The sequence below is a fragment of the Palaemon carinicauda genome, chromosome 2, assembly GCF_036898095.1.
Source record: "Palaemon carinicauda isolate YSFRI2023 chromosome 2, ASM3689809v2, whole genome shotgun sequence".
In the NCBI taxonomy this organism is placed as follows: Eukaryota; Metazoa; Arthropoda; class Malacostraca; order Decapoda; family Palaemonidae; genus Palaemon; species Palaemon carinicauda.
In genome coordinates, this window is record NC_090726.1 from 48382387 (window position 1) to 48405706 (window position 23320).

A 23320-nucleotide genomic window follows, 5' to 3' on the forward strand; every position below is an offset into this window, starting at 1 on the left:
GTGTGTGTAGGCAAAAGGAAAATAAACCGTAACCAGAGAGAAGAATCCAACGCAGTATTGTCTGGCCAGCCAAAGGACCCAATGACTCTCTAGCAGTAGTATATCAACGGGTGGTAGAGTGTTAAGGGGTCCTTAACTTGTTACTGAAAGATGTAGTTATTGTGTTAAATCTCTAAAGTTCTCAGCCAATTTTTTTTTCTGTAATATGCGTCATTCATGTTATAAGAAATTGGTTCGTTTATGAAATTTCGTCCTGAAGCTAAAACTTTACTTTTTTCATAATCATCTGATGACCACTGAATCGAAAGTAAAGAGAATTATCATGAAATGTAAGTGATTTTATTGATATATTAATAACTTTGACTTAATAAACATGAAGATTGTATAATAAGATAATATGTTTTGATTATATGTGAGTTTTCAACTGAATCATACCAAACTTCAATGTGAAAAAAAAAAAAAAAAAAAAAAACTTCAATAAGTAACAATAAAGTCCGCTAGAGATTTACACAATTTACTCAAAGGAGAACAAACAATATTATGCATTTAAATCTTTATTCTTAGGAAATTTCTCAAATCTACGTACAGATGTACATGGCTGATTTTTCATAGACGAATCTAACGTATATATGTACTGTACATTATACTTATGTCACGATCATCTTTCTTGCTTATGTATAAACAATGCTAATTATTGAATGATTTTTACACCATGATATATTTATTCTATTACTATATAAGACCTTTTCCACGTACACTGGTCAGCATTATCATTGTCTTTTTATTATTACTGTATAATCATTATTATTATCAGCATTAATAATATAAGTTTCCTAAGCGATGATTTGTGATCATGTCTATTATCTAAATACTTTCCATTATTTTGGAAAATCAGTATGGAAAACTGGAAAAAAAATTACAAAGATAAATTCCTCTGTCACTCATTTAGATTAAAAACAGTGCTGATATGATCAGATGTCTTTTCTTTGCTATATAGGCCTATGCATAGATGAAATCCTATGCTATTTTACATGGATAAGATTAGATTATTGTCTTGTGTACTGGTATCGTAACACGGTCCTGGTATGATCAGATACTTTATATATATATATATATATATATATATATATATATATATATATATATATATATATATATATATATATATATATATATATATACATATATATATACATATATATATTTATATATATATATATTCATACAGAAAAGCCTATGATTTTTCACATGGAAAATAGCAAATTAATGTCCTGTGTACTGATATTGCAGCACTGGGCTAGTATGATAAGATGTTTTTATCTATATATTTATAAATGAAAGCTTATGACTTCTCACATGAATACGATTAAATTATTGTCCTGCGTACTGGCATCGCTGCCAGTTGGGTTCCGAGACTCTGATTGAACGGTCATAAGAGCCTCTTCGTACGTAGGAAGGCAATTAACAGAAAGCTGTAGCTCCCTGGACGTCGTATATGAGCTCTGGACAGAGCTCTCTTCACTGAAGAAGGGGGAAAACCTCCTCGGGATGTATATTTCCTCAAAATCAATGTCTGCAGCCACAGAAATTTGACCAGCCCAGGGTTCTGGACTGTGGCCACTGGTGGCTGTGCCTGGACCAGCCTCACGTGTACTGGAAGTTTCATAGGTGGGCATGCCGTTGCTTGAGCGCGATCCATTCGTCGCAGTAGAAATAGATACTGCGCCAAGGCTGCGATCATTCCTAGGACCTGAGACTTCTGAAAAACTGGTTTCTTGGAAAGGCGCACCAACGACATCTTCATAGGCAGGAGGAGACTCAGAATATACCAAAGGAAAGTCCATGTTTGTGCTGCCCGTGTCACTATCTCGGTGTCTGGAAAAGTCAGAGGCCGAGGACGGCCCGGAAGTGAAAGGTTTCCAAATCGCGTCTACGACTGTGAAGATTAACAGAACAAAGAGAAGGGCCATGCAGGATTCTGGAAGAGAAAAAACTGCAGTATTATGGAGATGCTAATAAAGCAATATACAAACTAGCAGTCTTTTACTTTGAACAAATGGCATTCTACCTTAAATGAATAGGAAATGGTTATCACTATACTCGCCGCAAAGATTCCAGGCGTTATAAGCCCCACCCACTGATGACGTCATAATCAATCACGGTGTCTCCCATGTTAGCAGCAGTCACAATACATCCCCTTACAAATTTCAAACTATACAACTTATAATCACTTTAAGGGGATGTGTTGTGACCGCTGCTAACGCGGGAGACAACAGGATTGGCAATGATGTCATCAAGGGGTGGGGCTTATTTCGCCCGGAATCTCTGCGGCAACTATAGTGATAAGAAAAATGCAATAGTAATTGAAGTAGGATACTATTTCCAGGCATCATGCACAAACATAAATAGCTTAGTTCTGAGTACCATTTACACAAATAATGCTTCACCTAAACTTGATAAAAGCAGCAAACGCTCATTAAATTTTTCCGCATCTTTGAAATTGTTTCTTCGTGAAGATTTTTACCACATGAGCTAAAATGGCAATAACAATCTTATTTCTACAACGTATGTCTTCGTCTTTACTTCTTGTGACCTTTATTTAAAGGTTTAAAGGTCGCTCATGAAAGGTAGAGGCAAGGGGCAGTGGCATTGCCCTATTAATCAGGACAATGTCCTAGAGACTGACCATAAATACATATGATCAGAGCCCAAGCCCCTTCTCCACCCAAGCTAGGGCCAAGGAGGGCCAGGCAATGGCTGCTGAAGACTCAGCAGATAGACCTATAGGTTCCTCCAAACCACCCATCCTTAGCTCACAAAGACGGTGAGGTTGCATTGACTCAAGAAACTAACAAGTTTGAGGGGAACTCAAACCCTGGTCTGGCGTCACTACTCAGGGACGTTACCACATCGGCCACCACAACCTTTTAAATGGGCTATATTGTTTACAGTACTCCTTACCTAGGACATGATTGCTGTATGAATCGATGCCAGCGAAGATCCACACGAGAGCCAAGACAACTAGTAAGCTACACACTGCGAAAATAGTGATCAAGCGAATCGTTTTTGCCTGAAATGAACGCAAACGTTATAGATACTTGCAAAAAATTATAAAGACTCTAATAAAAATTATAAAGACTAATAAAAGTTATAAAGACTAATAGAAATTATAAAGACTCTAATAAGAATTATGAAGACTCTTGCAGAAATTGTAAAGACTCTTGTGAACATTATGAAGACTAGGAAACATTGTAAAGACTCTTTTAAAAGTTATAAAGACACTTGCAAAAATTTTCATGACTCTTGCAAAATTTATTGATTCTTGCAAAAATCATAAAGTCTTACAAAGATTATAAAGACTCTTGCAAAAATTATTAAGACTTGCAAAATTTTTACATTCTTACAACATTTATAAAGACTCTTACAAAGATTATGAAGACTCTAGCAAAAATTATAAAGATCCTTACAAAGATTATAAAGACTCTTGTAAAAAGGATAAAGACTCTTGCAAAAAATGTAAATACTTGTAAAAATTATAAAGCATTTTGCAAAAATTATAGACTCTTGCTAAAATTATAAAGATTCTTGAAAAGATTATAAAGACTCTTGAAAAAATTAAAAAGACTGTTACAAAAATTATAAAGACTCTTGCAAAGATTTTAAAGACTTGCAAAAATTATAAACTCTTGCAAAGATTATAAATACTCTTGCAAATATCATATACTTACAAAAATTATAAGGATTCTTGCAAAAATTATAAAGACTCTTGCAAATATCCTAGATTCTTGCAATAATTATAAGGATTCTTGCAAAAACTATAAAGACACTTGCAAAGATTATAAATACTCTTGCAAAAAACTATAAATACACTTGCAAAAATCATAGACTTGCAAAAATTATATGGATTCTTGCAAAAATTATAAAGACTCCTGCAAAAATCCTAGATTATTGCAATAATTATAAGGATTCTTGCAAAAATTGTAAGGACTTGCAAAAATATATAGATTCTTGCTAGATTATAAAAACTCTTGCAAAGATTATAAGGATTCTTGCAAAAATCACAGACTCTTGCAAATATTATAAAAACTCTTGCAAAAACTATAAATACACTTGCAAAAATCATACACTTGCAAAAATTTTAAGGACTCTTGCAAAAAATTAAAAGAACTCTTGCAAAAATATATGGATTCTTGCAAAGATTATAAAGACTTGCAAAAATTGTTTAGACTCTCTCTCTCTCTCTCTCTCTCTCTCTCTCTCTCTCTCTCTCTCTCTCTCTCTCTCTCTCTCTCTCTCTCCCTGAACACGCACACATCCTGTGTAGAAATCCAGCTTAACATCCTATGTGATTCATTGGCGAACGAGTTATCAGAACTGCACAAAAATACAGTAAACAATGAACTACCCCCTTCTTGTTCGCTCTACCTATGACGTCATCGTACTTGACCATTTTGTGACTCACAGCAAATCAAAATTATTTCTCAGTTAGCCTACGCCTTATAGTACTATAATGCTATTTGTTAAGTTTATTGACTTTTTAATTATGTATACATTTTATTAATGGATTATTAATTCACTTTTTTATTGTTGGTATGTCTTCATTATTATTTTTGAGACGTTTATTTACAATTATCTATTTTTCTCGTTAGTAATATTTTTAGTGTTAAAGGGCTGTTCAGGATTAAGACGTTTTAATAATAATAATAATATTAATAATAATAATAATAATAATGATAATGATAATAATAATCCATTATACTTCAATAATAATAATAATAATAATAATAATAATAATAATAATAATAATCCAATATACTTCAATAATAATAATAATAATAATAATAATAATAATAATAATAATAATAATAATAATTCATTATACTTAAGAAAAATGAAAGACTTTCTTGTCACCTAAGAACTACCAAAATATAATATAATCTCTTTCCTACCATCATCATCCAAAGCACTTGGAAAAAATATAATTTTTCTTTTATTTATTTATCCCCTACCATCCCCCCCCCCCCAATGTTATGACAATGATTATTCTGGGACCATCATTATCCAAAGCACTTGGTATTAATATAATGTTTCTTTTATTTATCCATCCCCTACCAACCACCCGCCCCCCCCCCCCCACCAAAAAAAATTTTATGACGATGATTATTCTTGGAATCTATACCTGCACTTTCTTCTTCTTCAAATGGGCTTCTGGTGAGTTCATACAACAGGATATGAATCACTTTAATCCTAAGCAGTGGTATCTAGCAGAGCCGTATTTTTCCACTTCAAGAGAGACTTCCTAAGGAGGCTAACGCTTACTATCCGATTGTAGTGTTTCTGAAGTGTTGATCGCAGTGAAGAAAGTCTGGCTTAAGAAACTAATTCGTTACTCAAAGCTGGTTTGAGATAAAACTTCGCCTTCGAACACTTCCAGTTGCCATAAGATTTCACTCACTTACCCTCCGATTGTAGTGTTTCAAAGTGTTAACCTAAGTGAATGAAAGCTCAAGAAACTACTTCGTAAATGAAAGATGGTTTGAGAAAAACTTTGCCTTCAAACACTTCCAGTTGCCATAAGATTTCGCGCGCTTACCTTCCGATTGTAGTGTTTCTGAAGTGTTAACCTCAGTGAATGAAAGCTTAAGAAACTAATTCGTTACTGAAAGCTGGTTTGAGAAAAACTTCGGCCTTCGAACACTTCCAGTTGCCATAAGATTTCGCGCACTTACCCTCCGATTGTAGTGTTTCTGAAGTGTTAATTGCAGTGAATGAAAGCTTAAGAAACTACTTCGTAAATGAAAGCTGGTTTGAGTAAAACTTCGCCTTCGAACACTTCCAGTTGCCATAAGATTTCGCGCACTTACCCTCCGATTGTAGTGTTTCCGAAGTGTTAACCTCAGTGAATGAAAGCTTAAGAAACTACTTCGTTACTGAAAGCTGGTTTGAGAAAAACTTCGCCTTCGATCACTTCCAGTTGCTATAAGATTTCGCGCATTTACCCTCCGATTGTAGTGTCTCCGAAGTGTTAATCGCAGTGAAGAAAGTCTGGCTTAAGAAACTAATTCGTAAATGAAGCTGGTTTGAGATAAAACTTCGCCATCAAACACTTCCAGCTTCTATAAGATTTCCCGATCATGGATCAACATTTCTTCGTGGTTGCTATCACTATCCTGTTAATACAGTCTTCTACGGGAGAAGAAAATTCAGCGATTCGCAACTTCATCAGCTCGGTTGGGAGTGAAGTGACGTGTGAAAATGAAAATCGGTGTAAAATGGTAACTACCGATAGCTATGGCTGCCATTTTTACAGAAACGATAACGCTGGGAGCGATGAGCCGTGCCTTATCGAAACATATAAAGGGGAGGTCCCAAAAATATACGTAATGCCAGATACAGATTTTAAGTACATAGAGATTAATATTTACCACATCCTTTGCATACCTAATGGTATGGGAATAGGAAAGCTAGGATCGCGGAGACTCGTTTCCGACGACTTCAACGATTTGGACAGCTGGCACGAATTGAGAATCCACCCTCACAAGAAGCATAAAACATTCCAAGTGTCTCTTGACGAAGAGAAGAAAATAGGAAAGCCGACAACTTACAAATCGCTGAACAAGACATTCATCCAGATCATGGTGAAAGGATCGGCTGTCTGGAGTTACGAATGTGACCCGCGCGACTATCAACAGCTCCTCTCTCGAGCTACTATACCCTGGATCATGTTTTTCCTGTTGGCCATCCTGCTAGTGATCATGCTCGTATGTATCATCGTCTACTGCTCCAGGAAGTTGAAAAGACAGTCGAGCAGGTTGGGCGAGAGCAATTCGTTCAAGGTTTCCACCAGGTCGACCATCTCCCTGATATCAACTCCAGCGATCAACCAGAGTCGCTTACACGGACCAAGAGATCCTACCAATTCCTGTAGTCAAAGTTTCTCTCATCAGGACAGCACGCCATCAGGTTCAGTTGCCCAGAGCTGGTCGTACACTAGCAATGGGGTCCCAAGTGACCAGAGATGGACGTATACTGCCAATGCTAACCAGGATAACCCCTGCAAGAAGTGGGTTAGCTCACAGACGCGGTTTCAGAGCCAAGTAGCAGCCACACATTCCATCCAAGATCACATCTATGAGGACCCGGATGAGCATCTCTACGAAGAAACGGGCGTGGTTCCTGCTTACGAAAATCAAGGAGATCCCATTTACGAAGAGATTGATGAATTTAAAGATCGACTTGCCAGACCAAACGCGAAAAGGCCAATTGTTCCTTTCAACAGAGTGGATTCTGTAGGATCAAGTTTTTCTGCTGCCAATAGTGTTTATGGGTATCGATAGAGTAGGCCTATCATAATTTTTTTTATTCAGGCAAAATTCTATAAATATTATTAGTATTTTACCTCATTATAATTTGAAATATTTACAATAAAGATATGTCACTCTTTCTGCTAAGAGTTTCCACAGAAATACTGATTTGTGATAGCAGTACAATTGTTATTCATATTAAGGTGTATTATTCATAAGCATACATGAAATCTGAATGGTATAAGTACAGTGGTTATGTGATGAAAACATAGAAATTATGAAATGAATATATCTCTCTCTCTCTCTCTCTCTCTCTCTCTCTCTCTCTCTCTCTCTCTCTCTCTCTCTCTCTCTCTCTCTCTCCATTTAAACTTCAGGTTTTGAGGGAAATTTCAATTCAGGTTAGTTTATGAAATATCATAGAAACATAACCTAATCTAGAATGAATGTCTTAGATATCAAACGTCCAATTTCTACACAAAGCTAATCGTGTACTTATCACCTTATCAGTATGATTTACGTGCTGCTTCCTCCGTTGCCTTAGATGACCGCGGAGGTAGCAGCAGTAGGGGATTCAGCGTCATGAAGCTTCGTCTGTGGTGGATAACGGGGGGAGGGTGGGCTGTGGCACCCTAGCAGTACCAGCTGAACTCGGTTGAGTCCCTTGTCAGGCTGGGAGGAACGTAGAGAGGAGAGGGCCCCTCTTTTTTTCTATGTATGTATGTATAATATTTATTTAAATAGGCTTTAATGTGAAAAAAGACACTCATATACTTTGAACTCCAAAGTTATTTTGATAAGTTATAATACACGAATTTGCTGAAAATTTGACGAATTTGGAAAGTTCAGGAAATTGCTACAGTAAGTAAAATGGAAAACTTGGAAAAAATCTTGATTTGTAAAGATATTAGAGCCTCAGAATATATATATATATATATATATATATATATATATATATATATATATATATATATATATATAAATTATATATATACTGTATATATATATATATATATATATATATATATATATATATATATATATATATATATCAATGTTAATAATTATACATATATATATATATACACACACACACACACCCACACACACACACATATATATATATATATATATATATATATATATATATATATATATATATATATATATATATATATATATATATATATATATACCATATATATATGTATATATATATATATACCATATATATATATATATATATATATATATATATATATATATATATATATATATACATATATATATACATATATATATACAGTATATATATATATATATATATATATATATATATATATATATATATATATATATATATATATATGGTATATATATGGTATATGTATATATATATATATATATGTGTGTGTGTGTGTGTGTGTGTATATATATATATATATATATATATATATATATATATATATATATATATATATATATATATATATATGTATAATTATTAACATAGAATTAATTGAATAAAACTTAATTATAAAAGTTTATTGCAAAGACCAGAAATCAAGTTTTTGAAAATCATGTGACCATGAAGTTAACTGAGTTCCATGACGACATGATTATAGAACCTTTAAAACCACTATGTGTCTCATGCTTTGTGAATCATAGAATCCACGGGTTTGTGGTGGCCTATTGGGAACGTCCCTGCCTGGCGTTCTGCTAGGCGAGAGTTCGAACCACGCTCAAGCTGGATAAGTTTCTTGTACTGAGCTAAGGATGCAGTGTTTGAGGGAAGCCTATAGGTCTATATGCTGAGTCATCAGCAGCCATTAACTGGACCTCCCTGGTCCTAGCTATGGTGCTGACCGTATGGTTAGTTTCAAGGGCATTACCCTGCTAGGGTATTGTAACTATCCCTTGCCTCCGGCATTCATGAACGACCTTTAAACCTTTAAGGGAACTATAAACTTGTATATGATATATACTGTGAAATTATTAACTAATAATGAGCTAATTTAGCCAAATAATTATCTAATTAGCTAATTGTGCCATATAAAGAGAAGCAACTATGAACCTATGTGTAATATGTTCTCAGAAGGGAAGTCCAATGACTAACTTTGTTTTTTCAAAACATACTCATACGTCCGGCAGAAAAGAGGGCGTTATACCTATTTTTTTTCTTTATTAATTTTTTCTTTATTGTCGAGGGATTATGGGCAAGGCATCATGCGCTCAATTGAAACTATATATATTTATATATATGTATATATATCACTCAATAGAAATAGATAGATTGATAGATTTCAAATGGTATATTTCTCACGAAGATAGGCGCTATTCAAACTACGATAAAGGTGTTTCCACCTTAATATTGCTATTGCAAATGTTCTAGCAGTTTAACTTTTTATTTATTTAAAATCAATACTTACCTTTGGAAAAAATATAAATTTGTTTGTATTCTGTGTTCTCCAACGAAACTATGTTAATGTGATGTGCCATCAACATTAGAGAACTTTAAATCCATCAGTTATATATCGAGTAAAAATATATTTTTAATCGAGTCTTTGCATTTTTGTACATCAACAACTCTGTTTATAAGAGATGAAAATTTAAAAAAAAGGTTGACGTGTACAAACATTTGATTGCTATAAGTTATAAGTATTAAGCTATTTTTTATGTTGTAAATAAAGCTATGTCTCATGTATTATATATGTGAATATGTTATTACTCTTAAAGTATTCTGATTTTATGTCTCCGAGCAGAATAATGTAGACCTAAAACCCGCAACTTTAACTTTAACTTTTTTATAACTTTATATACTGTGAATAATCTTAATAAATGCTGTGATGTATATATATCGTTGTTATTCATAATCCCTTCACTTATTTCTCATTCACAATAAGTATTTTTTATGAGAAGCAGCTGCAGTGTAAAGAAAATAAAAGATAATGATACAGTACGTAAAACGTACAATAATAAGAGATGATGACCATGAAATAGTTATTCTACATCTTTAAATGTCAAATTGCTTCATGCTATAACATTAGAGACCTACATATACACACGGTCTACAGTAGTCTCTGCCTACACCCAAGTTTTGCCCACACTGATCCAAGGTATATAGATAAATAGACCTATACGTAAATCATTGTCTACTTGAGTGTTCTAGGCCTAGGGGCAGTGGCGGTATAAGGCTACATAATTAAACAACAACATACAGATTCTTTGTAAACAACTTCGTACTCAAACAACAAAAGGAATCTTTATAAACAACTTTAATAAGATAAAATAATACCTTTTGGTATCCACGTAATCTTTTACGAAAGAGATGGAAAGGAAAATAGACCTATGTGATTGTTACCTCTATATAATAAAGAGCAAGTGACTTACTGTGTGTGTGTGTATATATATATATATATATATATATATATATATATATATATATATATATATATATATATATATATATATATATATATATATATATTATCCTTTCTGAGTGAGGATACCCTAACGTGGTGAATGAAGATGTCTGAAGCCTTCGCGCTACAGTGGACTAAAAGAGAATGCTTTCGTTGTCATTATATATATAGGCACTTATAGTCGTAATTTACATGTGTATATAAAAAATAAAATGCAATCCCATTATGATTATGTAAGTTTAAGATAAATTGTGTACATATATTTACTTAAGTTGCTACGGTAACCAAACAAGTGGTTTGTTTATGTTTTGTAGTAGTTCTGTTGCGTTCTCAGTTAGTGATTAAACTCTGTGACTAGTGGACGTGTGTTGACATTCCCTTTCAAAACTCGTGAATTTTGTATCCCGTATCCCATTACAAGGCTGAAATCCAGGTAAATACTCGTTTATTAGTTGTTTATAAGTCTATTTGTAATTCAATAGGAGCTTCATATTATACTGCAAGAATTAGGCCGATTTATGCTCCGCTGAGACGCCAAGGAGAATATAAAGTATTTGGACCAAGTCTAGTTGTTTTTGCTAAAGTAAAAACATAATGCAATGTACTAAAGTTAAATTTTGAATAGGTTAATGATTTGTTAACCTGCTCATGATAACAATAATATGGTTTACTTAAATAATCTGGAAATTTGGTACTGTGACCAGAATGTAAGGTTAGGTCTAGGTTAATTTGTTCTGGCTCTGTTAAGCCTAAGCTGATTTTAAGCTTTATTAACGGTAAATTTCGACCTAGGCTAATGTTTTAATGTTAATGTTATATATTGCATGGCTAATGTGGTCAACTTTCATAATTTTGAAATTTGGTACTGTGACCATGATGCCAGGGTAGGCCTAGGCTAATTTGTTCTGGCTCCGTTAAGCCTAGGCTAATTTTAAGCTTTATTATAGGTAAATTTTAACCTAGGCTAATGTTATAATGTTAATGTTATATATTGCATGGCTAATGTGGTCTACTTTCATAATTTGGAAATTTGTTACTGTGGCCAGAATGTTAGGTTAGGTCTAGGCTAATTTGTTCTGGCTCGGTTAAGCCTAGGCTAATTTTAACCTTTATTATTGGTAAATTTTAACCTAGGCTAATGTTGTAATGTTAATGTTATACAGTATATTGCATGGCTAATGTGGTCAACTATAATAATTTAGAAATTTGGTAATGTGACCATGATGCTAGGTTAGGTCTATGTTAATTTGTTCTGGCTCGGGTAAGCCTAGGCTAATTTTAAGCTTTATTATCGGTATATTTTAACCTAGGCTAATGTTGTAATGTTATTGTTATATATTACATGGCTAATGTGGTCTACTTTCATAATTTTTAAATTTGGTACTGTGACCATGATGCTAGGTTAGGTCTAGGTTAATTTGTTCTGGCTCGGGTAAGCCTAGGATAATTTTAAGCTTGAATATGTGTGAATTTTAACTTAGGATAATGTTCTAATAATGTCAAGATGTTATATTCCATGGCTAAAATTAGGCGGGTCCTGATTTTCCCATATTTTGTTTGTTTTCATTTGTGTATGAAAATTTTATAGGCCTAGGATATGCTAAGTGATTAAAGCCGTGTCGTGACCTTGCCATTTTATTATTATTATTATTATTATTAGCCAAGCTACAACCCTCGTTGGAAAAGCAAGATGCTAAAGCCCAAGGGCTCCAACAAGAAAAAATTGTCCAGTGAGGAAAGGAAATAAGGAAATAAATAAATGATGAGAATAAAATAACAACAAATCATTCTAAAAACAGTATCAACATCAAAACAGATATGTCATATATAAACTATAAAAAGACATTATTATTATTATTATTATTATTATTAAATTCTAAGCTACAACCCTAGTTGGAAAAGCAGGATGCTCTAAGCCTAGGGGCCTCAAAAGGGAAAATAGCCCAGTGAGGAAAGGAAACAAGGAAAAATTAGATGTTTTAAGATCAGGAACAACATTGAAATAGATATTTCCCAAATAAACTATAAAAAGTTCAACATAAAAACAGTTGCTACCACTTTGAATTTTCGAAGTTTTACCGTTAGGTAACCTACCAGAACTACTACAGTGTGGTAGATGAGTTCGACTATAATTTCGTAACCATGTCTTTTCGTGGCTGACTTTTTTTTGTATCTTCGCAGCCTATAAAGATATGATTTTTTTTTATTGGTTTGTCCTAATCTTTGTTGTCTGTAGGCTAAGCTGCGTTTGTATATTCAATTAGTTTAGGTAGTTGTTCATCAAAGTATGTTTATTCTGTTTCATCAGAGGGATGCAAATATTTATTCTGTATGTGATTGTGTAACGTATATAAAGCTTACGTCACATATAAGAACATGATTTTAAATGTTTGTAGTGGTATATGTTTATGTATACCAGCTATATCAATTTTTTTTTAATGTTCTATCGTTTTTCTATGCCTAGAATAGTAAGTTCCAGATTAAATGTATTTGTGGTTTATGTAAGAGAAACACCATAGTCGCATTTTATCATACATACATACATACATACATACATACATACATACATACATGTAGATATAAAACCTTGTAAGGTATTTTTTTTTTAAGTATAAAACCTGAAGCCTGTGAACTGAAGCAGACACAAAATATACTTAAAATCAGAAGCAATATTTCAACAACATATTTAGGTGGGAAAAGGTGAAATATATATATATATATATATATATATATATATATATATATATATATATATATATATATATATATGTGTGTGTGTGTGTGTGTGTGTGTGTGTGTGTGTGTATGTATATGTGTGTGTATATATATGAATATATATAGGCTATATATATATGGCATATGACGAGGTAAGAGTAAGAGAAACTGGTAATTTAGAGGAGTGGAAGTTAGCAAAAGAAAATTTTGTTGGGATTGCAAGTGATGTATGTGGCAAGAAGGTTGTTGGAGGCAGCATGAGGAAGGGCAGTGAATGGTGGAATGAAGGAGTGAAGGTAAAAGTGGAAGAGAAAAAGAGGGCTTTTGAAGAATGGCTGCAGAGTAATAGTATAGAGAAGTATGAAAAATATAGAGAGCAAAAGGTGGAAGTAAAGCGCAAGGTACGTGAGGCAAAGAGGGCAGCTGACCTGAGGTGGGGTCAGGGACTGGGTCAGTCATATGAAGAGAATAAGAAGAAGTTTTGGAAAGAAGTGAAGAGAGTAAGGAAGGCCAGCGCAAGAATTGAAGAGACAGTAAAAGATGGAAATGGAAGGTTGTTAAAAGGAGAGGAGGCAAGGAAAAGGTGGGCGGAATATTTTGAAAGTTTGCTGAATGTTGAGGATGATAGGGAGGCAGATATAATTGCTGTTCCAGGTGTTGAGGTGCCAGTGATGGGAGATGAGAATGAGAGAGAGATTACAATAGAGGAAGTGAGGAGAGCACTAGATGAAACGAGAGTAGGAAAAGCATCTGGAATGGATGGTGTGAAAGCTGAGATGTTGAAGGAAGGGGGTGTGACTGTACTTGAATGGTTGGTGAGATTGTTTAATGTGTGTTTTGTGTTGTCAATGGTACCAGTAGATTGGGTCTGTGCATGTATTGTACCACTATATAAGGGTAAGGGAGATGTGCATGAGTGTTGTAATTCAAGAGGTATTAGTTTGTTGAGTGTAGTTGGAAAAGTGTATGGTAGAGTGCTGATTAATAGGATTAAGGATAAAACAGAGAATGCAATCTTGGAAGTACAGGGTGGTTTTAGAAGAGGTAGGGGTTGTATGAATCAGATTTTTACAGTTAGGCAGATATGCGAGAAATATTTAGCAAAAGGTAAGGAGGTGTATGTTGCGTTTATGGATCTGGAGAAAGCATATGATAGAGTTGATAGGGAAGCAATGTGGAATGTGATGAGGTTATATGGAGTTGGTGGAAGGTTGTTGCAAGCAGTGAAAAGTTTCTACAAAGGTAGTAAAGCATGTGTTAGAATAGGAAATGAAGTGAGCGATTGGTTTCCGGTGAGAGTGGGGCTGAGACAGGGATGTGTGATGTCGCCGTGGTTGTTTAACTTGTATGTTGATGGAGTGGTGAGAGAGGTGAATGCTCGAGTGCTTGGACGAGGATTAAAACTGGTAGGCGAGAATGATCATGAATGGGAGGTAAATCAGCTGTTGTTTGCGGATGATACTGTACTGGTAGCAGACACAGAAGAGAAGCTTGACCGACTAGTGACAGAATTTGGAAGGGTGTGTGAGAGAAGGAAGTTGAGAGTTAATGTGGGTAAGAGTAAGGTTATGAGATGTACGAGAAGGGAAGGTGGTGCGAGGTTGAATGTCATGTTGAATGGAGAGTTACTTGAGGAGGTGGATCAGTTTAAGTACTTGGGGTCTGTTGTTGCAGCAAATGGTGGGGTGGAAGCAGATGTACGTCAGAGAGTGAATGAAGGTTGCAAAGTGTTGGGGGCAGTTAAGGGAGTAGTAAAAAATAGAGGGTTGGGCATGAATGTAAAGAGAGTTCTATATGAGAAAGTGATTGTACCAACTGTGATGTATGGATCGGAGTTGTGGGGAATGAAAGTGATGGAGAGACAGAAATTGAATGTGTTTGAGATGAAGCGTCTGAGGAGTATGGCTGGTGTATCTCGAGTAGATAGGGTTAGGAACGAAGTGGTGAGGGTGAGAACGGGTGTAAGAAATGAGTTAGCGGCTAGAGTGGATATGAATGTGTTGAGGTGGTTTGGCCATGTTGAGAGAATGGAAAATGGCTGTCTGCTAAAGAAGGTGATGAATGCAAGAGTTGATGGGAGAAGTACAAGAGGAAGGCCAAGGTTTGGGTGGATGGATGGTGTGAAGAAAGCTCTGGGTGATAGGAGGATAGATGTGAGAGAGGCAAGAGAGCGTGCTAGAAATAGGAATGAATGGCGAGCGATTGTGACGCAGTTCCGGTAGGCCCTGCTGCTTCCTCCGGTGCCTTAGATGACCGCGGAGGTAGCAGCAGTAGGGGACTCAGCAGTATGAAGCTTCATCTGTGGTGGAAATGTGGGAGGTTGGGCTGTGGCACCCTAGCAGTACCAGCTGAACTCGGCTGAGTCCCTGGTTAGGCTGGAGGAATGTAGAGAGTAGAGGTCCCCTTTTTTGTTTTGTTTCTTGTTGTTGTCGGCTACCCCCCAAAATTGGGGGAAGTGCCTTTGGTATATATATATATATATATATATATATATATATATATATATATATATATATATATATATATATCTATATATATATATATATCCATATACTATATATATAGTATATGTATATATATATATATATATATATATATATATATATATATATATATATATATATATATATATATATATATATATATATATATATTATTTAAAGAGTACTTCTTTGGGTTTTAAAATGTGAAAATTATTCTGTTATATAAATTTTTGTATTCATTCAAAAGGGCACAAAACCTAACACATCCCACCTAACCTAACCTAGTAGTTCCCAGGCCACAGAAGAGGGTGGGAGGGTGGTAGGGGCAAGCCCCACTGGATCCCCCCATCCCAGGTCACAAACCTACTTAATTAGTTACTTAACAACTAACAGATAGATTTTAACGTCCATAGAATATTGCTATAAGTAGCCCTTGTATTGATAAAAAAAAACTGTTGTTTGTAATAACTTAACCAATTGAAATCCATATCATTGAGAAAAGTGATCAGCTTCTGTAAGTTAATGCTTAAATGAGATTTCAGAATTAAAAAGAATGGGAATCAAATTTATAAATAATCTAAAACTGAAACGTTTGCGAAGAATATCAATCCGCCTAGAACCAACTATCGTCTGGAACTTACGTTCGTTAGACGTCCAATCAATAAAACGTCAAACTCACCATATGGTACTTAACCTATACCTGTATCGGCCAAGTCAACAGAACTCATTACATACCCTTCCTTCTTCCATTGTAGATGAACCAGTCACAGAGCAGGAGAAGGATATTTCATTCCCAGTAACCAAATCATCAGAGAAACTCCGTTTGAATTCCTAACGGTTTTCTGTTAATACCTGATATCACATTGTATCAAGGCAAGCAATGGTGCAATTCACGCGAATTCAATCTTAGTGGATTATTTCATGCAACTGTGGCATTCAAAGAAATGCAAAAATTATATGCTATAGTTTGGTTTGTAGAGTAGTTTTACTCAAGGCCACTTTCAGTAGGTGATGCAAATCATAATGCGGCTAAGCCACTTTCAGGAGGTGATGCCAATAATAATACAGCCAGGCCACTTTCAGTGATGCAAATTATAATACAGCTAGGCCACTTTCAGTAGGTGATGCAAATTATAATGCACAAGCTAGGCCACTTTCAGTGATGCAAATTATAACGCAGCTAGGCCACTTTCTGTAGGTGATGCTAATCAAAATGCTGCTAGGCCACTTTCAGTAAGTGATGCAAATCATAATGCAGCTAGGTCTCTTTCAGTAAGTGATGCAAATTATAATGCAGCTAGGCCACTTTCAGTAGGCTATGCAAATTATAATTCAGCTAGTCCTATATTCGTTGCAAACCACAATAATTGTCCATGTTTATATTTAGTCTTTGACTAAATTGATGAAAAGCATAATATATCCATTATATCAGCACAAAATTATACAAACGCTAAGTGCTCATAGAGCTATTTCTTTATCGAAGGTTACACTCGGCCTAGGTTCGAGTAATGCACATCAGTATAAAGATTTTCTTAATTCGTTCTTCGTTTGTAACACTCACGAAAGATTAGGGAAGACTGGTAGTTTGAGCCATTCCTTATCTTTATGTTTTTATCTCTTATCTTTGGAGATATATATATGTAGGGATTTTTTTTTCAAACTATTGATATTTCAGATAAAAGCCACAAATGTAACTACAACGTCTGGGTATAGTTTCCATTTGCAAATTAACTTCGTCGTTGTTATTCATATATATATATATATATATATATATATATATATATATATATATATATATATATATATATATAGGCTATATATCGACACGTAAAAGTTGGTGTTCCATCCATCCTACAACCTATTCTCACAAGTCACTATAAAAATATTCTATAAATATGCAAATATGGCTACTCCACCTTTATATCATTATTAATACACAAGAGAGTAGTTCTAAACGTGGCCAATCTGAATAATATATATATATATATATATATATATATATATATATATATATATATATATATATATTATACATACATGCATATGCCAAGGCACTACCCCCAATTTTAGGAGGTAGCCGACATCAAACAAATGAAACAAAAAAGGGGGACCTCTCCTCTCTACGTTCCTCCCAGCCTGACAAGGGACCCAACCGAGTTCGGCTGGTACTGCTAGGGTGCCACAGCCCACCCTCCCCCGTTATCCACCACAGATGAAGCTTCATAACGCTGGATCCCCTACTGCTGCTACCTCTGCGGTCATCCAAGGCACCGGAGGAAGCAGCAGGGCCTACCGGAACTGCGTCACAATCGCTCGCCATTCATTCCTATTTCTAGCATGCTCTCTTGCCTCTTTCACATCTATCCTCCTATCACCCAGAGCTTCCTTCACTCCATCCATCCACCCAAACCTTAGCCTTCCTCTTGTACTTCTCCCATCAACTCTTGCATTCATCACCTTCTTTAGCAGACTGCTATTTTCCATTCTCTCAACTAGCCAAACCACCTCAACACATTCATATCCACTCTAGCTGCTAACTGATTTCTTACACCTGTTCTCACCCTCACAACTTCGTTCCTAGCCCTATCTACTCGAGACACACCAGCCATACTCCTTAGAGGCTTAGACACTTCATCTCAAACATTCAATTTCTGTCTCTCCACCACTTTCATTCCCCACAACTCCGATCCATACATCACAGTTGGTATAATCACTTTCTCATTACATTTATGCAATATATATATATATATATATATATATATATATATATATATATATATATATATATATATATATATATATATAATCTCCGTAAAATTACTCTTCAAAGCACATACAGCACAATAGGCCTACAGTTACCATTTTCTCCGCATGCTAAATTCCGTGACTTCAAGATTCTCTTAGAAGGCGTGTCACTATCAGCATTATCTTTTCTGGGTTGGGAAAAATCAGTAACTGGGCATTAATAGATTAAATTTGCCTTCACATTACAGTTGCAGCGACTATTTTGAAGAAAATTACTTTACCAACGTGTACTATCTTAAATATTAGATGAGTATAGGCCTAGTTAGAGCATGGTTTGTACACGCACCTTGAAGCAGTACTGCTCGATGGGGTAAGAGCAGTAGCAGCAGTTATATAAGTAGTGATAATATTAGTTATATACTTTAATATAACCAGACGATCACATTATCATTATTATTATCATTATTACTTGTCAAGCTTCAACCCTAGTTGGGAAAACAAGATGCTATAAGCCCAAGGGCTCCAACAGGGAAAATAGCCCAGTAAGGAAAGGAAATAAGGAAATGAATAAACTTCAAAAGAAGTAATTAACAATTAAAATAAAATATTTTTAGAACTGTAGCAACATTGAAATAAATCTTTCATATATAAACTAATAAAACTTCAAGAAACAAGAGGAAGAGAAATAACAGAATAGTGTGCCCTAGCGTACCCTCAAGCAAGAGAACTCTACCTCAAGACAGTGGATAGACCATGGTACAGAGGTTATGACACTGCCCAAGACTAGAGAACAAAATATTCCCCATGTTTAAACGAATCAGCGAAGAGTTACTTAGATTTTAGAATTGAACATAACGTTCTCTGCTAAATTTCTAGTTTGGTGTCTCTCTCTCTCTCTCTCTCTCTCTCTCTCTCTCTCTCTCTCTCTCTCTCTCTCTCTCTCTCTCTCTCTCTCTTGCGTAGAGGAAATTGAATAGAATATCTTGAGAATGTTCATGATTGTCACAATACAATAATATTTAGCGATTGTACCTCCGGTTACAAAGTAATTCTTCGCTCTGTCTGATCAGTCTAGACCCATTGTTTCGCCCTTCACTTCGAATATAACTGGTTAATGAAAACAACTTTTTATCCTATCTTTATTTCGTAAACATATTGCACACAAACACATAAATACAAAAAAACCGAACTTAATGTATAAAAAGTTGTATAAATATTATAAATAAATAGATATTTAAAGCCACTTACCAAAGCCTAGGGTAGTCTATTCTGACTAACACCCTAAAGAAAGAGAACAGAAGAATGGAAGAGAATTATGTACAGAAATTGACCAGTTTTAAACGAAAAACTGGCCGTATGCTATTGTAAAAACTAAAGATCCTTTCTTGCATTAAGTTTTTAATATTTTGTTCGTAGTTTTAATATCCATTCTAATATATTTGACGGAATAACCGAAATAAGAACGGTTAGATAGAGGTTTCTGTCTAGCAAACCGTTTTTATAATTGTACCTCATTCAACTATTGACGCTATTTTGCCTTGCTATTGATAACTTTTTAAACTGAGAACCTTTTAACAGATCTCAAAAAGGCACAAAAATAATAATAATAGTAATTTCATTCAATAGAAGAAGCGTAAAGAGAACTTGATGTGTGTAGCAACTAAATTCGACTGTAGGCCTACATGCGAGACTTATATTTTTACAGATATTAAATCATATCCAAAAGGATGACAATGATCATAAATGTTCTTCGATATCATTCTTTTTTTTCTAGTGTTAAGTACAAAGACCGATCAGAAGAAAAAATAGTCCTATTAGAAACCTAAGTATTTGTTGTAAAGAGAGAAAGGTGGTATGACTAAGTTATTAGATCAATCAATATATTTTTCAGTGGGTGTTCACAGCACCATTGGTATTATATATATTTACAGCTGTCCTTTTTTTTTTTAATCTTTTTGTGAAATTTATCACCTTAGACTTATTTCACCGTGAAATTCGTTGTTTTAGCTAGGTTGGTAGCGTCGCGGGCTTCTGTTTCAGAGGTCCCGAGTTTGCGTCCCCGCCAAGGCGCAAATAGTGAGAGACCTTCTACCGGGGGTACTCCCCAGGGTGGCGCCTGGGGGGGAGGTTAGAGGGGGCTAGTGATAGTCCCAACTGGCTCACCGTCGCCTGAGGAGATGGTGAAGGTCGTCTCGGGAGACCTAAAACCCGCAACTTTAATTTTTAACATACCGTTATAGTTCATATGTAAATATACAATCATCATCATCATAGCTTATCCTGCCAAACAGCCAAGCATTGAAGAGTTCTTTCATTGGCACTAAGTCAGAGTTGCTCATATTAGGAGATAGTGGGCATAATCGGAGAATATTATTAATGGTTTGGGTATTCTCTCCATATTCGCAGGACTAGCCAGTTTTAAAGCCCCCATTTAAACCAGATTGTCACCTGTTCTGGCCACTCCAGCTCTAGCTCTGTTGAGGGTACACCAATCAGGTTGTACAATAATTGCCTGTATATGATTTAGTTGCTGAAGCCCTGTCCACACGATCGAGCATGCCCGACGAGCAAACAGTGATACCAGACCACAATAGTTAGTAAGAATGAGGGTTAATGACGTCAGAAGCAGGAAAACCACAGACAGGGATCTGGCATCATACAGTGTTGCCAGATCCCTGCCTTCAGTTTTCCTGCTTCTGACCTCATCAACCCTCATTCTTACTAACTATTGTGGTCTGGTATCACTGTTTGCCCGTCGGGCATGCTCGACCGTGTGGACAGGGCTTTAGAAATTGGATAAGCTTCATTCCCAATTGAACTATTCATTAAGATCTGACTTAAGGTATTTAAGGAAACATGATTTCGAAAAAAATGGACCAAAAAATCAGAATCTTCAAAGTATACCCTTATCTGCTGTTTCCTGAATATATATAAAATTGATTGATCTATAACCAGTCATATAAATTCCTACACATATTTTTTTAGCATTTTAATGTTTGTTTGTTTTTCTAAAAATTTATACAAAGGGTAAAAAAAAAGCATTATACTCCATGGTCCCACATATTATGACTACAGGCACTTCAGGAATTAGGCCAAGCCTTATTTCAAAGGTTTGGCGAAGATACCATTACCTAAATTATTGACTAGATAGCCCATCCAAGTCTAATTGTGTAATCTAGAGTATTACACTCTCACACAAAACTACTTCACATACTATACATTCTTTATGACCTACACACTTTAAAGATTTTCCTTCGGTCATAATACTGAGGGGAACACCTCCCATACATACACAGACACACATCAATTTACATTAAACAATAAACCATCTTAGAGGGTCGTATAACTTCAAGTGAAATACCCCCTGGCCCCTCTTAACAATCTACATATCTAAATGATGAAAAAATATATTATTCATAAAAGTAGCTTAATTTTGAGTACGTTTTATGAGCAATGGTATGGAGTATTTGAAATCTCTCGTGTTACCAGGGTAAGATTACTGTGTAACGCTAAGTACAAAAGCGAAAAAAAAGGCACGTCTAGACACTTCTGATTGTGGTCAGAAAGCCTTTATGATACTAAGACTAATTACTCATGCATTGTAATAAGACTTAGAAATATACTACCCCAACCCCAAGTCTTGAAGTTGTCAAGTAGAAACTCATGCTATGAAACACTATGAACACAATCTAGTTAATAGTTTCCTCTACGATTGCATGACTATACGTCAGCATAACTAAACACGACAAGTACTAACTGCTAATAACAAGTAATAGATAAGTTAAGTGTCATTCATACACTAATAGAACTTATCATTATACCTGAAGTAAAAAACCGACTAGTTATAATGTACAACTCATCCTGCACAACTATGTACACGTATCAAACTCGGTGCAAAAGCAACTGGAGGCATCTGCTACTGTGCCTCAATAATGTTCCTTGTTGCATCAGTGTTTGCGTGGTTTCCACTGGTACTCCTCATGCCACTGTTTTATTAGTAACACCAACATCTGATGGCAAATATTTTCTGACAGTACAGAAACCAGCGCATCAACTGAAGCTGCTACGTATTCTGACAGTACAGAAACCAGCACATCAACTGAAGCTGCTACGTATTCTGACAGTACAGAAACCAGCACATCAACTGAAGCTGCTACATATTCAATATTGCTAACTAAATGGTATTACATGCTACTCTTAGTGAAAATCTTGCACCTTTGTGTACTCAAGGTAACACAACTTCAGCTAAACCACAGTCAAGACACAGCACTAACCCAAAATCGGTCCCTTAAGTTGAAACTGGAATATCCATAATTGGATGATCTATGAGAATGCTAAATACGCGTAAGAAGCAGGGATGTCTCTGTCTAGTTAAAATTAAATATGAAAAAACACAAATCAAAGTGCTTTATGAACTTCTCTTGTTATTTATTTTGATCAATATAATGTTGAACCCTCTCCCCTAGAAAAGAAATTAATCCATTGTTCCCTGCTTCATACAACCAAAGTGAGTATACTTTTTCAGTGATTAAAAGTTATCTGCAGACAGACTAAGTAAGTACTATAGTAACATCTATGCTATATTACAATAACTTGGAACAATAATAATTGCACTCTGATAAGAATCAGAGTAGCCAACAACCATTTTTCA

At 35.0% G+C, this 23320-nt stretch overlaps 1 protein-coding gene across 1 annotated transcript; it reads right to left on the bottom strand.

Annotated features, from left to right (window-relative positions):
* Positions 1-1216: 1216 nt before the first annotated feature.
* Positions 1217-17487, bottom strand: LOC137617354 (uncharacterized). The gene is made up of 3 exons (XM_068347377.1): positions 16660-17487; positions 2962-3070; positions 1217-1978 (listed from the first exon to the last, which is right to left on the bottom strand). The coding sequence occupies exons 1-3, from the start codon at positions 16672-16674 to the stop codon at positions 1353-1355; spliced, it is 750 nt and encodes a 249-aa protein (XP_068203478.1). The 5' UTR covers positions 16675-17487; the 3' UTR covers positions 1217-1352.
* Positions 17488-23320: the final 5833 nt, after the last annotated feature.